The sequence below is a fragment of the Eulemur rufifrons genome, chromosome 4 (assembly GCF_041146395.1).
Source record: "Eulemur rufifrons isolate Redbay chromosome 4, OSU_ERuf_1, whole genome shotgun sequence".
NCBI classification, from domain to species: Eukaryota; Metazoa; Chordata; class Mammalia; order Primates; family Lemuridae; genus Eulemur; species Eulemur rufifrons.
Genome location: NC_090986.1, coordinates 13,275,755 through 13,294,418, shown reverse-complemented (window position 1 = coordinate 13,294,418; position 18,664 = coordinate 13,275,755). Strand labels below are relative to the sequence as shown.

Genomic DNA, 18,664 nt, shown 5'->3' with positions numbered 1-18,664 from the left:
TTAATGAGATTGATACTTTCTTATGCCTATCAATCATCTATATTTCTCTTTTAATTATTTTCCTTATTTATATAGTAAGTTTTAAAAAACATTTCTTAGAAAGTTAACTCCCACTTATTTGGCACACACTATATATTTAATACTAGCTATTTTTCTAGAACTTTGTGTTAACTCTAATTCTAGCAACAATCTAGATGGACAGATTTCACTTGTTATTTTATTTTTGTATGTCATGAAACCACAGCTCAAAAAATTGAAGTAACTTGCCCAAAGTTATCCAACTAAAAAGTGTTTGAACCAGGATTCCTACCTGAGACTGAACAACTCCAGGTTCATCTCTAAACTCCTACAAGAGAAATAAATCATCTCATTACATGGATAACACACATGGACACACACACACATATGCTTACAAACAACCAAAACAAAGAAAGAAATCGTCATAAATCTCAGCACCATTGTTAGCATTAAGGGAACATCATTGTCAACATACTTTGTACATATTGTAAAGAAAGCAGGCTAGAGAGGAGAATGGATGGATGTCAAATGATGGAAGACAGGAGATCTGAAAAAAAATCTATTAAAATTAAAGGCACAACACATTTTAAATAATTCCTCCAATGGAAACTTAATTTTATTTATGTTATTTATCCTAAAAAAGAGTTTAATAGTTGTAAACGTGTTCAATAGTTGTGTAATCACACCTTTAAACATTTCTTTTGACTTTTCTCAAAACCGAAATCAGAAAAAATAATCACATTTGTGTTTATACATTTTGATAGTTTCTTGTCCTAACGTTTAGCTCTCTAATGCATGCAGAATTTATTTGGGCACACTATGTGAGTTACAAAGCTATCTTTATTTTTCCTTATAAAAAACTAAATCAATTAGAGACATGCATTTGATAATTCTTTCTCTCTTCGTTTTATATTCTTTGACATATGAAGTTTGTATTAAGGGTTTTTTTTTTAAAAAGCTCTCCTTCCTACTATGACATTTATATTTCTACCACATACAACAAATGATCTTATAGGCAGGCATTACTTGACATTTTAAAGGAAAATAATTGTTATTTAAGTGACATATTACAGACCCTCAAGTATCATGATTGTGTACTGCTTGTAAGAAACACAATAGAGGTGCAAATCCACAGGTGGTTGCCAATTTGGTTGTACAGTTTGGACAAAGTAAATGGAAACGATATAAAAATTCAGCAACTAACAACAATAATGGGTATTGACACTATAATAACTATAATGATAACGGAATAGCTTACCCATTGGCAGAAAATGAGGAAGACAATTGTCCTACTGATACTCTAGGTCACTGATGCAGAAGAGGCAGGGTGTAGGTTCTCCTGGGCATTCCAGAATCATTTGGGGACTTTTTTCTTTTGCTCAAAGCAACCTCATGCATACTTCCCCATGCATCCCCCAACCCTCTTCACGAGATCACAGTTGTTAGGGTTGCTGTGACTGACTCAGGTTTGTCTTACTTCTTTCTTTACTCACCCTGTGGATTCAGAGGTCTGAGATTTTATCATCCAAGACTGTTGTAAATCCTAACAGTGATAGTTTACATTGAATCACAAGATTGATTTCTTTAAATTATCCTTCAAACTTTCACTTTCTTCATTTTTCTTTTGTAAAAATTACTTCTGAAAGATCACAATGTAATTTTTTGAAGTGATCAAATTTAATGTATAAAAAAACATGCATGTGACTTACTTGTGATTTACCTTGTGTTGTACTTGTGTATGATGAAGAAACTCTTGATTTACTGCATGTACAGCCTAAGTAACAGCGAGTGAGAGCCACTTGGTATGCAGGCTCAAGTGCCTTAAGGGAAAACAAGTCTGATCTAGGGAGCAGACACAAGGACTGTTTTAGAGAAGCAAATAGTATACCTTGCATATATTGTTACATTTTAAATTTAGAAATCAATGTGTTTTTTGTTCATGTATTTGTGTTTAAACCAAAGCATTACAAGAACACTGTTTTTTTTGCTAACTTTCAAAGATTTCCACCAGACACTATGATAATTTTACATTTTTAGCTCAAATTGACAGGGACATAATGACTAATTGGATTCTTCTGACCTGAAATACCAACAAGCAGAGGGTCTGGGGTGACGGGGGTTAAGGATGTACGGATGCCCATTTATCCTGGTGTATCATTTTGTTTCAGCATGCAGACATTGGATATTGGAATACTGGACATCTTCGGTTTTGAAGAATTTCAAAAGAATGAATTCGAACAAGTAAGTAAGCTTTTTCTGAAATTTTATGAACTTTAATGGCTTTTTTCCAACTAAGTTATTTTTTACTTCAGTATAGACTGTTAGTGTAATGACTTGCAAATACGGAATTAAAATAAGTGCTTTACTCTCATGTTTTAATATTAATATCCCTGGTTTGTTGATATATTCATCATTTTTATGTGGCCTTATAAACAAGTGGCATAGTCACACATTAAAAACAGAGTCACTTGTTTTAAAAGATAATACAAGATGAAGGCCTGAGTTGTGCTGACAGAAATATTATTTCTACTAGGTCAGAGAGAGGGAGGACATGAATATTTGAAATCAGGGCAAAGACCTTCAGAAACCTTGGCCAAAAGTCACTGTGGAAATACTCCATTGTGCTACATGCTATGATTTGTAGATTGATCTCTATGTGCCATTCATACATAGGACTACTGTAAATTCATAAAAACATGTTACAGAAGCATTGGTTATTTTAAAACCATCTATAATTTAGGGCACTTTTTAAAGTGCTAAATTGTTAGGCATTTTAATAGTACTGCATGAATGGTTTTATCAAATTAAGTATACCTAAAAATTAAATGTTAAAGAAGAGAAAGAAGTACAACTTTCCTTAGCAAGCAGAGAAGAAAATAAACATCTAAAAATATAAAAGTAGAAAGATAGAAAACCAAACTGTATTACATTACAGAAAGAATTACAATGAAGCAGAGTTTGGGGAGAATTTTTAATAATTATGTAATTTGTTTGGCTTCATTTTCTTAAGGTAGATCATGAGGTGGTTAATGATACTGGATAAAAAAATAAATAAAATGTATTAGAAACCCAATTCTGTGACTTTTACTGGCATAGATTTCTTGGCCAAAATGAAGGATCTATAGCCTTGGTTTTCTTATTTGTAAAATCATGATAATAATAGATTTACAGAATTGTAAGATTAAACATGATTAAACAGAGATTCTGATGTCATTGACTATCACACTGCACATGTTTAGGAAATGATGGCTAGCTACCATTGCTGTTGTAAATGAGAACACTTAAAACCCTTTTGAAATTTAGCCAACTTTATTTCTAGAAAAGTTCTGCATTATCCTATGTGTAGATCTTAATTATGCTGACTCACCTAATCCAAGCTGAGTTACCATGATGCATGTTCCTTACAAAATTTTGCAAAATGTCTAATTTGAAATAACACTAAAGATGACATAGAATTCTTCCTCTTTTATACTTTTCTATGGATTAATAGAAAAGGAAAGACTTCACATTTTTATTTATTTATTGCTTACCATAAGAAACATAATGATGAACACAAGGAGGAAAGTAGTTAAGTGTGAATAGTAGAAGATATTTAATATATGCAGGTTTGCAGGCTGCATCTGATGAAGTATTTCTCAGCTCAAATGTTTTGAGTGTTGACAGGCATCAGTATAGATTCTTCACGTTTTTACCTTAAAAAACAAGGAAGCTTTCATGTCTGTAATGAGATTCCCTGGTTCATCCATCCCCTGGTAAGTGACAGATGGAATGATGTCATGTAAATTTCTTTATGGGGGGACTTGCTCCCAAGCTGCTGCCCCACCCCCAAACATAAATATCGATCATGTCTGCACTAATATGTGCAAAACATTTATATTGTTTTGCATACTTATTTTACTACAATTATGTAAATCCCTCGTTATTCTTTCTTTCTGCTAAATATTTCAATGATATATTTTAGGTTGTATTCATAGTCTGAAATTTCTGTATAACAAAGAATGACTTTTTTTTTTCCAATCTAATGAGTAAATCTCTATTAAATGCCAAAAGCTAATTTTAGACTAGATTTTATGGGAAAAATCTCAAAAAGAATTCTGAGACTTAAATTATGAAAAAAAATGATTATTTAAAAAAATACATTGTTTTCTTAGCAGATTTGTTTTGCTATTGTACACAGTAACAACTGGGAGTCATTCAGAAGGATAACATTAACCTTCTTTGTGATGAATACAAATCTCATCTTAAACTGGACTTAGCAAGGTTCCTAAATTTGCACGTGAACTTTTTTTCTTTAAAGGCCACTGGTTTAAGTGATACATTTTAGATTCTTTTGTTGATAACAGAAGGCGGACTTCCTTGTTTGAATTCCGTTGCTAACTCTTAACAAAATGCTTAACAAATCAATGCTGTATTCAGAATCAAACCTAGAAAAATATGAGTGCTTTTGTAAGTATTTATTTTATTCTGTTTTGAGCTTATTGACCCATTGATCAGCTATTCACTAGAATGTCCACTCCTTCTGGATTGAAATTGTGTCTACATTTGGTATGTAATAGAAATTTAACAAATGTGTTTTCAATTGGAATTTAAAGAAGAATACACTGCTAAGAAAAAAAATCTCGATAGTGGATTTCCTAGTAGTTTTTCTTGTTCAGAAATAATGTATGTGTGTCTCAAGAATCATTCCTCTGTAAGAAGCTTGACAAATGTTTAGAATAAGGACACATCCAAGGGGCTATCACGCAGCACCAACACGTCCACATCTCCAAAAGGTCAGCATGTCCAACCTCATATCCTGTAGGAGCTCTAAAGATTAAATGGGGGATGCTTACGATATTCTTAAATGAGAATTCGTTTTAACTAATAGGAAATTCCAATCCTATTTTCTTTGACTTTGTCTTAGGCTTCTATAACAAAATATCTGAGCCTTAGGTAATTGATAAACAACAGAAATGTATTGCTCATAGGCTGGGAAGTTCAAGATCAAGGCACCTGCAGATTCATGTCTGGTGGGGGCTTCTCTGTTCCAGAGACAGCACCTCGTCCTCACATGGCACAAGGGCAGGGCAGCTCTCTAGGACCTCTTTTAGGAAGGGCACCAATCCTGTTCAGGAGGGTGGAGCCATTATGACCAAATCACTTCCCAAAGGCCCACTTTTTAGTACCATCAACTTGGTGATTCACATCAACAATAGGAATTTTGAGGGTACACAAACATTCAGACAATGACAGGCTTTTAATGAATCATTTCTCTTCAAAATTATTTCTTTGATTATAATAAGGACAATTTTTAGTGTAAAAATTATAGTTGATATAATCCAGCAGTAGTTTGTTACTTCAGTAGAGAAAGGTACACTAAATAATTTGAGTCCCAAAGTACAATTTGAGAGACTAATTAGTCTGTCACCCTGATTAATTAATTATATTATCACCCACTTTCTGTTATATAATAGCTAAGTTTCATAAAATTTTGTTTCCTTTATTATGTGGAGTTCATATCTAGCACTGCAAAAATATTTCCTAAAGCTTTGATGGGAAAACTTCTACAGTCCACTCTTTTTTTTTTTTTATTTTAGGATACTCTTTAGCATTAAAAGTAGTGAATTCCAAGTATATAAGTTTGATAAATAGAAAGGTAATAAACAAGACAAATGTACTCCCCTACACACTGCAGTGCCAATGATGTTAGCAGAGAGAAAGCAATTTGAAGCATGAGAAGTGGAAAGGAAAGGTAAAAATATTACTACTTCCAGACATGATTATGTATCTAGAAAACCCAAAAGAATTAATGAGACCATTACTACCAACAATAAGAGAATTTGGCAAAGTAGCAAGTTGTAAAATCAGTGTGTAAAATCAATAACATATATTTTAAAAATATTAGTAACTCGTTAGAAGATATAATAGAAAAGAAGACATCATTTATATTGTTTTAAATAAAAACTAAACAACCTAAGTGAGGGGAACTTTAAAACATTTTTGAAAAGCAAAATAGTCTTAAACAAATGAAAAGACATATTACGTTTTCAGACAGAAAGGCTTAATATTATAAAGATGCCAATCCTCCCTATTTTGACCTATAACCTGATGCAATGCCACTAGAAATAAATGAAGAATGAATGTAGAATTAGAACAAGTCAATTTCATAGCTCCCAGTAAGGAATGGATCTATGCAATGGATGCCAATGACTGCTAACATTATAAAAAGACAACATACACAAGAAACCTATATAGTATTACTACAGGGAAGGAAGGGGAGAGGAGAAGGAGAAAATCTGAATATAATAAAGTTTCTTGATAAGACTAGCAGATAACAGGAACCAAGGACAGAGAAACATGGTAAAATAAACTGTAAGGATACACTGCAAAATCCACAGTTTGGAAAACCGAGCCGGGCGGGGTAGCTCAGGCCTGTAATCTTAGTACTTTCAGAGGCTGAAGCATGAGAATCACTTGAGGCCAGGAGTTCGAGACTAGCCTGGGCAACATAGTGAGAGCTCGTATCTAAACAAATAGGAAAAAAATGGCAGACATGGTGGCACATGCCTGTCGTCCCAACTACTTGGGAGGCTGAGACAGGAAGATCTCTTGAGCCCAGGAGTTTGAGGCTGTAGTGATCTATGATTGTGCCACTGCACTCCTGCCTGGGTGACAGATGAGACCCTGTCTCAAAAAATAAAATAAAATAAATGTGGAAAACTGTACAGGACAAACAACCTGATTTCTTTGATATATAAAATGCAGGGAAAAATGTGAAAAGAAGTGGTCTATAGATTAAAAGTGATCTAAAGACATATATATCAGGTGAATGTGTGGATATAATTAGACCCTATTTTTTTTTAATTAGGTATAAAAATTATGAGACAAGGTAATATGAAATCTGGATAGTTGATGAAATTTTAAAAAATTATTGTTGATTATAGTATGGTGATAATGGTATACTATGGATGTGTTTCTTTAAGTTCTAATATCTCAGAGAATTATACTAAAATAGTTGCTGATTTAATGACACGATGTCTGCAAAGTGCTTCAAATGAGTCCCCTTTTGGGGGCAATAGGGCAATGGATAAAGCAGAATGGGCCATGAGTCGGTAATTACTGATAATTGTTGAAGTTAGTTGATGGTAGATGGGCTCATATATTATTCCCTTTACTGTTGAATATGTTTAAAATTATCCATAATATGCCATTTAAATAAATAAGAAAAATTTAGGTTATATAAATATTGTTTTAATAAATGCTAGCATGTTTTCTCTCCAAACATGTTATTACAAAGCTCTGCATGCTATAGATGTGCACTAAAGAACATAGCGGTGGCAACAAATGATCTAACATACAAAAATCTCCCCAAACGCCCCCCATACGCATACATGCAAATGCACATAATGAATGTCTTCAAGCTATGGAGTCTAGTAAAATTGCATATCAACAATCTGCTGTAAGAATTTAGAGAATTTGGAGAGAACGAATGTGTTCCAAGTAAAAGCTTCTGTTGTAGAAGATAAAATTGTGACATATAATCTATTTTCAAGCCAGGCTTCATCTAAACTGATTTCAGAAGAGTTGTCAAGGACTCAAAACATTTCCCTGCTTACAGACTGTTTTCTAAAAAGTGAGACTTACTGGAAAATTCAGAGGAACAATAATTCAGTCAGGCTTCAGCTATGTATTCAAGGAGTTTGGAAAAATATCCATATCTTGACTTCTAAAGTTTTATGAAATTATATTATATAATTTGGCAATTTCAACTTCAAATTGAAATTTGTGAAATTTCTATCTTTATTGTGAAACCACTATCCTAGCTATGATAGAAAGATGAATCAAATAATGAATTAACTACTATTAATTTAACTCTTACCAAATACTCTTCACATGGATTAGCCCACTTTACACATGGTAAAATTGAGAGTGCTACAATCTCTGCCCTGCAAGAGTGAAATAGCAGTGCCTGGAAGGATCGATTTTTTTGGCTTATTTGCATCAGAATAATCTGCAGTTCATTCATTCAACACGCATTTATTATGTATGCCCCAAGTTCCAGACCCTGTCCTGGGCACTGAAGATTACACAGACATTCAGGTGTGGTAGGTGGGGTACAAATGTTAGAATAACCTATTCTTTTTTTTAACTGTTCTCTAGCCAGATAATGTGTTCCCACTTCTGCACCTGTCCCTTCCTTTTTTCTAACCCTATACATTTTTCAATGTTCCAGATTTTATGTCTGTGTAATGAATTACCTGAAAACTTCATGGCACAAATACAAATTTATTATACTCACTAGTTGTTTGGGGTTGGGAATTTGAACAGGGCACCGAGGGACAGGTTATCTCTAGCCATGATGTCTGAGGCCTCAGCTGGTTAACTGGAATGCTGGAGGCAAAAGTCATAGAAAGGGTCCTTTACTCACAAATCTAGAAGGAGACACTGACTGTTGGATGGTGCCGTAGGTTTCCCTTTGCCGGACTCTGTCCATGTGGGTCTCTTCACATGGCTTCTGCATGGGTCAGTTTGGACTTTCTCATGGTATGTTGGTTGATTTCCTGAGGGTGGCTTCCTCAAAGGAGAAAGACGTATGAAAGCTGTATACTTTTATAACCTGGATTCAGAAGTCACATAGGATAATTTCCTCTGCAGGTTGGGACAATAACAAGCATGCCCAGGTTCAAGGGGTTTGACAAATACAGTCCACCTCTTGATGGCGAAGGATCCATGCTAATTGGACATCATGGGAAAAGGATTGGGGAAGTTTAAATGAGGAGAGGTTTGCTCTTTTAGCCCTAAATATGACAGCACCCATATAATTTTAATCCCAGTGTATCTTCTGATAGCTATTAGATATCAGTATTTATCTACCAATCATTGATATGATAAAATATTGCTATTGTTAAATTGTTTCACATATGGCTTTAAAAATCATACATGCATTAAATGTCTACCTCTCTCTTAAAGAATTTTCTGCTCTGTGTATACCTTTTTCACAATGGCTTTGAACTTTCCAAAATCATTTCAGGAACTCTCCAGGCTGTGGATAATGCATTTTAAGAAAAATTTGAATGAGAAAATGTATTTATTTTCACTATATATCAGAACTCTAGCATACTGTAATATAGGTTTCCATAGAAAAATAGACAAAATAGTTAAATAATGAGATGCTATTTTAATGTACCTCTTACAATAATAGTGGATTATGTGTTTATAAATAGTATGGTTACAGGTCTTCTTTAGGTAACAGTTTTTGAAAACTTGTTTTAAGGAAATAAAAAAAATGGGGAAGAAGAACGTAATTAAGAATTTTGAGCATATAAACTATATATTTAATGACTTTTTCCTCAAAATGCCTGTAAATTAAATAATATTACTATTTCAGAGCTAGAGAAAACAAATAATTTAGGTAACTCATGGAAGTTCACACAGAACTAGGGTCTGAATACAAGTTTAATGACTCGGGCTATTCCCAGTTCCAAAGGTTCTTTGAAAGCTAGACTTAAATCTGGATTAGTATACATGTTCTAAACTTTAACTGCTGCCCTTTTATGAGAATTTCTGTATTTCTCTCAGGACTCAACATTATTTATTCTATTACGTGTAAAAACAATAAACCTTTAATGAATTTTAAATTAAAATTTAAATTTTAATTATTTTTTTCATAGTGAGTTTTTCACCAAATCCATTTAATATAAATAAATAAGTTAGATAATGTAGGTATATATTCTTCATTGTAGAGTACCAGGATGACTGTAAGGAAATGTACAAAGCCTAATAAGAAGAATTAATGCATTTGAAAACATCAATGAGATCCCTTTAGAGAAGAGTGAATTCAGGTCTTTTAATGAAAAAGAGAAAAAGCTCAGATTTACCATAGTGGCAGTCCAGATATAAACCCTCGAATCCCAAATGTGCTAACTAGGAAAATGCTGCCATATAGTTTTCTGTTAGTACTTGACAATGGCTACAATTCCTTGAGCTCCTATTATTAGTCGGATTATTTTCCTATATGATTTCTCACTCTTGCACCAACCCTGTCAGAAAATTAAGAGATATCCCCACGGACTTTACCTGGCCAAGTGGGACTTCAGAAGCCAACCCATGTGACTCCAAAGCCTAATCCTTCATGGGCCATGATGTCAGTTCTTCAGTATCTCTAAGCTTTGCATTTAATTCTGGATAATTACAACTATTACAAAAAGAACAATTATATGAGTAGAAATAATAAATTAATCATTGTTTTTGAACTATATGAATAAATTTATATGAAAGACAAGGCATATTGATTAATCTACAAGTTTATTGCTAAACAAAAAAACTCTTTTTTTTAAATGATTAACAATTGGGCATTAGGCATAGTGACTGAAGCTTTAAAATAAGAGCATTTTGACCAGAGTTTACATGTCCAACACTTGGGCATGGCTTCCATTTAAACCAAAGGATGTGTTTGTGTACGAGTTATCATACAAAATATCGAAAAATAATTTTTGTTTTAATTTGTATTTTTCACTCCTGATCTTAGCATTTTATTATATAAAATTTGACAATAAATTTAGCCAGTTGCTTTGTTGTTGGTAGACTTCTTTTTGAAGACCAATCTTTCACATCCCCAAAAAGCAATTATTTACATTAAAGGAGAATGTGGTTGTGAATTTACCACATCAAAATAGTGGATTTGTTTTATGAATCCATGTTGCTCTGAATAACAGAATAACTCAAAGAAATGTTGTGGGAAAGAAAGTGTTTTTATTTGTGCAAGACCAGCGTCTTTATACATATGAAGTAACTGCCATTTATATTTGCTTAAAATCTCTTATATACGATTTGATTTTAAAATGTCAAAAAGAAGCCGGAGAAGGAAAGGATGTTTGGTTCCTTTGAGAAATCATAATCCACCAAAACAGAGGGGGGAAAAGGAAAGAGGAGTAGAAAGGCGAAAAAACAAATAAAACCAATAAACAGACAAAATCAAATGCAGTCGCGTGGGGCCAGGTGGTGAGAAATGGTCTTGTTCCTCTCTGTTGACTGAGGGTCCTGACGTGGGACTCTGGGGAGCGGAGCAGCCCTCCCCCCTGCAGGTCTTATTCTAAAATAAGACCAGATGATTGTCAGGGGTAGTGTGCTCTAACTATCAGGGAGACAGATGGTGCCAGCAGCAAAGCAAAACTGGCCTTTTCCAAGAAAGGCCTCTATGATAATAGGAGACTCAGACAAAACAAAATAAACTATAGAATTGTAAAACTGAAACAAACAAGAGAGATGCTATCTTCTCACTAACCCCCTGTATCTGCCATTTTATGGACAATCTGTGGAAATCAGGGATGCTTGATTTGTTGGAGAAAACACATAGAACAGTCTGGTGAGCCCCGAGGTATTCTTCAAAAAAGTTAGGTTGAGGTTCACGGTGCACTTGACTCATGAAAGTCCCTGAAAATTCCTGCAGAGAAGCCCATTAACTTGACTCAGTGTTTCTGCAATTGGCCTCTGCTCATTTAATGTTTTTATAAAGTAGCTGTTAACATCACATATGCAGGGCATTCTGCCGAACATATTTGAGAAATATTGAATATCTTAAATCTAACATCCTTCCTGCCTGTGTGCTCTCTCTCTCTCACACACGTGCATACACACATTAATATATGATATATTACACATGTGAATATTAATTGATGAGCAAATTGGTTAATGGAGTACACATTTTCTGTTTGACCATTTATCTCAGTGTGCTCAACCATGTCTACATATTAGAATCACCTGGAAAGCTTTTAAAATATATCAATGCCTGGGCCCCACTCCAATTTAATTGGTTTGGGGTCAGGCCCAGGCATCAGCCTTTCTTAAAAAGCTCCCCAGTTAATTCCAATGTGCAGATAGGATTGAGAATCAGTGCCTGACGCCTGGGACTCGGCCTTCAGCTAGAGTCAGCTTTCATTAATCTCCTACTTTAATTCTGTGATGTATATGTCATGCTCTATGATATTTTTTGTTTCAGATATATTTCACTGAGTAATAAAAATAAAGGCAGAACAGTTGGTGAAAATTTACTCAAGAAATTAAGTTTGTCATTAATACAAATGATGGGCCATCTGGATGAGCAATAAGGTTCTGTTGCTAAAGAGCGTTTTCAAGGGGTGCATAATTTTTATTATTAAACCAGTTAGCAACGGCACTTAAATGTACAAAGCATGAATTTTAATTAGAGAAGGGTACGTACTAACTAAGCAGTTACTTCATAATTACTCATTACCATTTATGAATACCCACCTTTCACTCACAACCAAGTCTACTCTGAGGAGTACCTGGGGAGCTAATGGAACCCAAAACCAATTCCGATGGGTCGAGTTGAAAAGCAGAAGTAATGATTGTTTTGCACTGAAGTCAACGATCTCAATTGATTCGTGCTTCTGGATAAATAAACTAATTTGCTTGGAAAAATATTCACTCTATCTTTCTCTGATTGTGCTTAACACACACCCACAGAGGCACACATTCACACACAAAGAGTTCAGTGGAAATAAATCAAGAATAAGAATAAGGTTCTGGCCACAATTTTGGCCACCATTTGTTTGGTCGGATACATTTTTTTCAATTTCCCACTGAGTGTCTAACATTGAAGAATATGTTTGTATTATTAACCGTAGCTACATTTCCTAGCAGTTTTGAAGTTCGTGCTACTATACTTCTGTATTTTAACTTCGGTTCAAACAATGAGTGCTTTGAACAATTTAGAATAAATATATAAATATATTCAAAATATAAATTTAGAATTAAAATATTTTAATACATACATTACATCAAAATGGTTTTGAAGCACACTCTGCTTTGAACTGCATATGCTCCCAGTGAGTCACTCTTCCATGTGGTATGGCTGTCCCTGTTAGAAATACAAATACAGATTTAGTTCCAGGAAGTACCGCTGTAATAAAAGCTACAAGTTGAAGATCAGTCCACAGGCTACTTGATTTTACACATTAAGCTAGAATTTCCCTATGGGATTTAAATAAATTAATTTAAATTTTTTTTCCTCCAGGATACAAAAAACATGATGTATAATAAAAGATTCAGATATATTGTAAAAATCATCCTATTCCACAAAAATGTTAGAAATCCAACAGAGAAGCTATGTTTCATTTTGACCAGGAGAATAATAAATTGACTTGCTCTGTCCAAAGGCACAGGCAAAATCACTTTCTGGTAGCCAAAGTTTAGCAGATTGCTTTAGAACTTTTTGGAAAAAAAGAAGGCAACAAAGACCTGCCCTCTTCCAGCTTTGCATTTACCGTGGCTTTGCCTACACTCATCCTTGGTTTTACCATTTTGATTAAACCAGTGGATCAATTCACTGAAGCCAATATTCAATTTAATAAAATGCCAGTAAAAAAATTTAAAATATCTCTTTTATATTACAAAAAAGCTCAGGTCAGTCAAAACACTACAGAGATAGTCTGCTGTAAGACAGTCAGAAACCTAGGGGATTTAGATCATTATTGAAAGTAATTTTAGTAATTTTTGTATGTGCGGAGCTGCAGACTACACCAAATGCAAAATCATAAGAGAATTTTATTAAATATGTTGGAGACATCCATGTCCATCTAAGTATGTGCAATTAGAGTATCTCAAAATGAGGGGAAAGAGAAATTTCCTATAACTTGGATATTTCTTATACAATAGAGAACCAGCCACTGATTATTTTTAAAATTTGGAATCCTTGATCAGACTTCCTTTTATTATTTTGGGGAGTAGCAGACATCACCTTATTTTTCTTGGGTTCAACCTTTGTTTCTCAGCAATTTGTTTCCTAAAATAGATTACACTTAAGCACTCTATTCATAAACATTTTTAAGTCAGATTACTCAGGTATAGAATCTATTTGTGTTTTCTTAAATGACTCAATGTATTTTTGATAGCAAATACTTGAGAAGTTACTATTGTGTATATCATATAATTAAAAGAGAATCCTTTCCAATTGTTCCATTCCATAGAGAGTCATTTATTATCTGTACATTTTTGGTAAATATTTCACCCCAAATTTTAATAATTTTATAGCATTTATTCCTTAAGAACAAAAGTATCTCAATATTGAAGAAGTTTAACAATTTATTAGTTAAAGGAACACACCAAAATATTATTTTTGAATCAGAGTGAAATAATTTTAAAAATTTCAATTTTTCTACTCTAACAATTTTCATCAATTTCTATTTTTAGTTTATGATTAAAATGATGTGACAAGGAAATGCATTGCTTTAACAGTAGGGATACTATTCTAGACAGCTGCTACGCAGTTGTATAGAAAATGGTTTGTCTTTCCAAAACCATTCCTGGAGATTCATACACTGTAGGATAAGATAGACATAGAAACTAATCCTGAAGATCTGGATCCGCTGGTGTCACTTAGTTTTGATGAAATAATTCAAGGGTATGAATGTGTTAGACTGTACCATTTGCAAGAAGAAAATATTTTTATATGATCTGTAGATCCTGAATGCCATCCCTCTCTCTGCCAGCTATAATGTGCAGAGTTTATTGGTGTGTGCCCATATGTAAATCATATTTGACTCAAGAACATTTAAAGTGAAATGTTTTTATAAGGTATGTTTTCATCTGAAGTGACTATATTTTGAATTAAGAGAATTGAACACCAGATGTGTGAATTTATCTAAGAAACTTTTGGCTTTAAATGTAAAGAATGTCCAGCTTTGTTTATATCTCATGAAATCTAGTTGTCACAGAGCAGAGAGGAAAAGTCCTAGTGATGTGTTGGGAAAACATGGTAGAAGGGAGAAAATCCTAGAAATTCCAGTGTTCATGGAGCAGGCAGGTGGGGGAGGAGGATGATGCAAAGAGAGATTCCAAGTTCAAATAAATTCCCTCAGATTCTTCAGGTTTTAAAATGACTTCTAAGACAGCAACAATGTGGCATGGTTCTTATTTTATTTTTAACTTACATCCTATTTTGTAATAGAATGCATTAGGGAAGCTTATTCAGTCTAGAGAAATTCATCTGTCACTGAATTTACAGAAACCATCTTTTACCGTGAAGCCAGAGACGCAAGGAAAACAATCTGGAAGGGAAGTAGCCGAGGAGCATCAATTTTTGACCTGCAGCTAAGAACATTTTTGTTTTTGTTTGGGTGTCAATATGTGCTATTTAGATCTTATTTTAATATGATTATTATTGTAATACTTTATTTGGCATATTTCTACTATACTATGATTCTCCACCTATTGTAATAATGCTAAAAAATGCCCTTGTACATTCATTGTTCAAATGACTACACCAGGTCATAAGAACCTCTAAACTTTCAGCTCTCCAACCTCTGCTTCAGTCAAGATACCCCCATGTCCGCAATCCTCTCATATGCTCTTCACCCGTTTCAGAATATGTTTGAGCTGTTTGCACCTACTCACAAAAATCTGGCCCTGGCAATAAGCAACGAATAGAACTTGGTAGCAAGTCAACCTAGCCTTGTGCCCTGCTGTATTCAGACCAATGTTCTGTGCTCTGATACGCTTGTTTCTTCCCTGAAAAAGTTTACCTCTGAGATTTTTTCATGCCCCTAGAATCTCATAATCTTCCACCCTCTGGAATAACTGGATTTGTGAGGAAAAGCCCCTTTCCATCTATGTGCATGAATTTTCAATTTATTAATTGCCCACCTTTACGGGTAGGTGCAGACTCCCACAAGAATTGAACCCTTCCTGGTGTCTGTCACATGAGAAGGTGGCCTGTCTCGCTCATTGGAAGAAGGAACATAAGATGCTCTTACATGGGCTAGGGGCAAGACATGAGCAGCCCTTAGAGGGCAGGAACGTCTAGAAGGAGCTCCTGCTTTGCAGGTGTGATGGCATCAGACTTGGAGAAGATTTGGGGTACATGGAAAAGAGGAACCTAGGGAGGTATTCTTTGCTGTGGTGACTATTTATTCCAGTCATGTTCTGTTATGTTCTTTACAAAAGCTTTGACATTTTCTTTAAATGAATACAGGATATTTCACTTTAAATATAGTTCTAGATGTTATTCCCTTTGCAGATGAGATCTAATTTCCTTTGAAATGTTTTATCACTTGTTTTAATCTATATAAATTATTCATCTTTAATTATTTTTAGTGAGTTACTGAACACTAAATATGTGTAACTGATCTTTAGATTTTACCTAGTATGAAATAATGGTTCAGGGTACAGATGAGGAAGCATGAGGGGCTGTGATGTGAGACTGAGTGAGCCCACGAAAGAAGTGGGTGCAGAGAGAGAAGAGACAAGACCCCCAAACAGAGCCCTGGAACATTCCAGTGTGAGCAGTTAGGAGCTGACAAAGACCCAGGAAAGGAGACAGGGAAGGAGCAGCCAGTGAGGTAGGAGGCCAGGAGAAGGTGGGTGGCCCAGAAGACAGGCAAGAAAGTGTCCCAAGGAAGCAGAGGAACCAACTCCGTCCACTATCACTGGGGGTGGAAGTGTCAAGAAAAAATGAATAACAAGAGCACACATCACTGGTGACTTCCACAAAAGCAATTTTGGTGGAGACACGGGGTCAAAAGTTTTATTACAGTGTTTCGGAGAGAAAATGGGAGGAGAAGAGTTTGGGATAATGAGTAGAAACAAGACTTTTGGAGTTTCTTTGATATAAAAGGAAACAGAAAAATGGAAGGATACCCTAGAGGGGAGTTCAGATTTTATTTTGGTTAGATTTGAGTTGTTTTATTTTTAAAAATAGTTTAAAATAAAATTTTTTAAGATTAATAAATTAAGACTTTAAGATTAAGAAATAACATGTATGTATCCTGATGGGCATGTCTTGTAGCAAGAGACAAATTGACGGTTGAAGACATGTAGAAAATTTTCTAGGAAAGAAAATACGATAAAATGCTTTGACTGGATTTTATTTCTGAAAGAAATCCCACATTCCCTCTTACCCATCACCAACATGCAACCAGACATGACGTGCACGGGAAATGCTTCTTTCTTCTCTAAGAGCTCATGGTAAACCCAGCCTTATCTTCATTTCTTGACAAGAGCCCAAATATATCCTCCTTTTGGAAATATTTTTTAAATGCTCAAATATATCTGAGACTCAAAATTTATAAGTTAATACTATACTTATACTTTTTGTTGTTTTTAACATAGTTTCTTTAAACTGAATAGTCAGACTACATGAAATGAAATACACATGATTTGTGAAATACGTGAAAGTCCATTACTTGGCTTCAGGTGAAACTCTTTGCCCTCCCAGGCAACACTGTAGCGCTTAATCTTACTAGACTAACTGGTTTGAACATTCCTCAGTCAATAGTTCCCCAATCTGAAACTGTGTCATTGAACAAGTGGATGTGCACTGCTGTATTATCTCATGAATTGTTTTCTTTCTTCCCCCACAATAGCTTTGTGTCAACATGACCAATGAGAAGATGCACCACTATATCAATGAAGTGCTTTTTCTACACGAGCAAGCAGAATGTGTACAAGAGGGAGTTACCATGGAAACAGCATATTCTCCTGGTAACCAGACTGGAGTTTTGGATTTTTTTTTCCAGGTATTCATATAATATAATTAGATACTTAACAGGATACATGCATTTAAATATAGTTGGAGACAAAGAATTTTCTTTCAGGAGGCCTTGTTTTTGAGATATCTTTGTATATGAGATTCTGCAATGTATTTACTGTCTTTCAAACTCTATTGAGAAGCACAAGTTATCTTTTTTTGAAAGTGCATTTGAAGGATCACCAGATCATTAAAAGGGATTAGAAATATCAGATCATTTTTATATAAAAATATTTAACATTACTGATTCAACATTACTAAAACTCTCGTTTTGTCAGTTACAAGTGCCCAATGTAAAAAATTGATACTTTATAAAATAATACCTAAAGTTAATGATATCAAAAAATAGATTCAACAGAATTTTTTTATTTATCTTCAATGTTTTTAGGATTTAAATTTGGCAAAATTGGCAGGAAAAATATGTACACACATATATAATATTTGGTTAAATTAAGGGTCTTAGGGCATCTGCAGGTGTTTATACTTATCTTTATTGTTTCTATTTTATGATGAAAAAATTTTGACTAAAAATCTGTATCATATAAACAAATATCTATCACTTAAACAGCAATCCCAATTACTAATACAGGAAGATATTATATGAATTTATCCACAATATCTCTAAAACATATAGGCTTTGTTTAAAAGAGACACCATTCAGCTATTAGGAGAGCACAGTATTTCATTTTTTACTCTTTATTTCTATAAAGGTACATTTCTAAATTACTTTATTTTATGCATTTTCCTTATGCTGTAACATACTCTTGTTCTTGCTACCGACTTGTCAACATTCTTTTTTAAAAAATTAAAGCAAAAGCCCTCTTTCTCCAGAAAGCCCTCATCATGATACATACAGTATATGATTTATTTATTGAAGGTTTAAAAATGTCTTCGGTCAGACAGAACTGTATACTGAATTGCACATGGAAAGCCTCAGGTATCTACCAACTTCATTCCAGCTCACCATGCTATCCTTGACTGCTAAACAGTGGTCATCAGAATGAACATTTACATAGGCCTTATTCATACATCAGTGATTATACATTTGTCTTATATCCTGGAGGGGAAGGCTTGATCCAGATTTTTACCAAATTCTCCACGTGTCTAGTACATCTTGTTGGA

At 34.2% G+C, this 18,664-nt stretch overlaps 1 protein-coding gene across 1 annotated transcript in view; it reads left to right on the top strand.

Annotated features, from left to right (window-relative positions):
• Nucleotides 1–18,664, top strand: part of MYO16 (myosin XVI) — a 475,062-nt gene that overhangs the window by 287,248 nt on the left and 169,150 nt on the right. Inside the window, exons 20-21 of the mRNA XM_069467032.1 lie at nucleotides 2,187–2,259; nucleotides 17,379–17,531. Of these exons, the coding sequence (XP_069323133.1) occupies nucleotides 2,187–2,259; nucleotides 17,379–17,531 (226 nt within the window). The remainder of the gene's footprint in view (nucleotides 1–2,186; nucleotides 2,260–17,378; nucleotides 17,532–18,664) is intronic.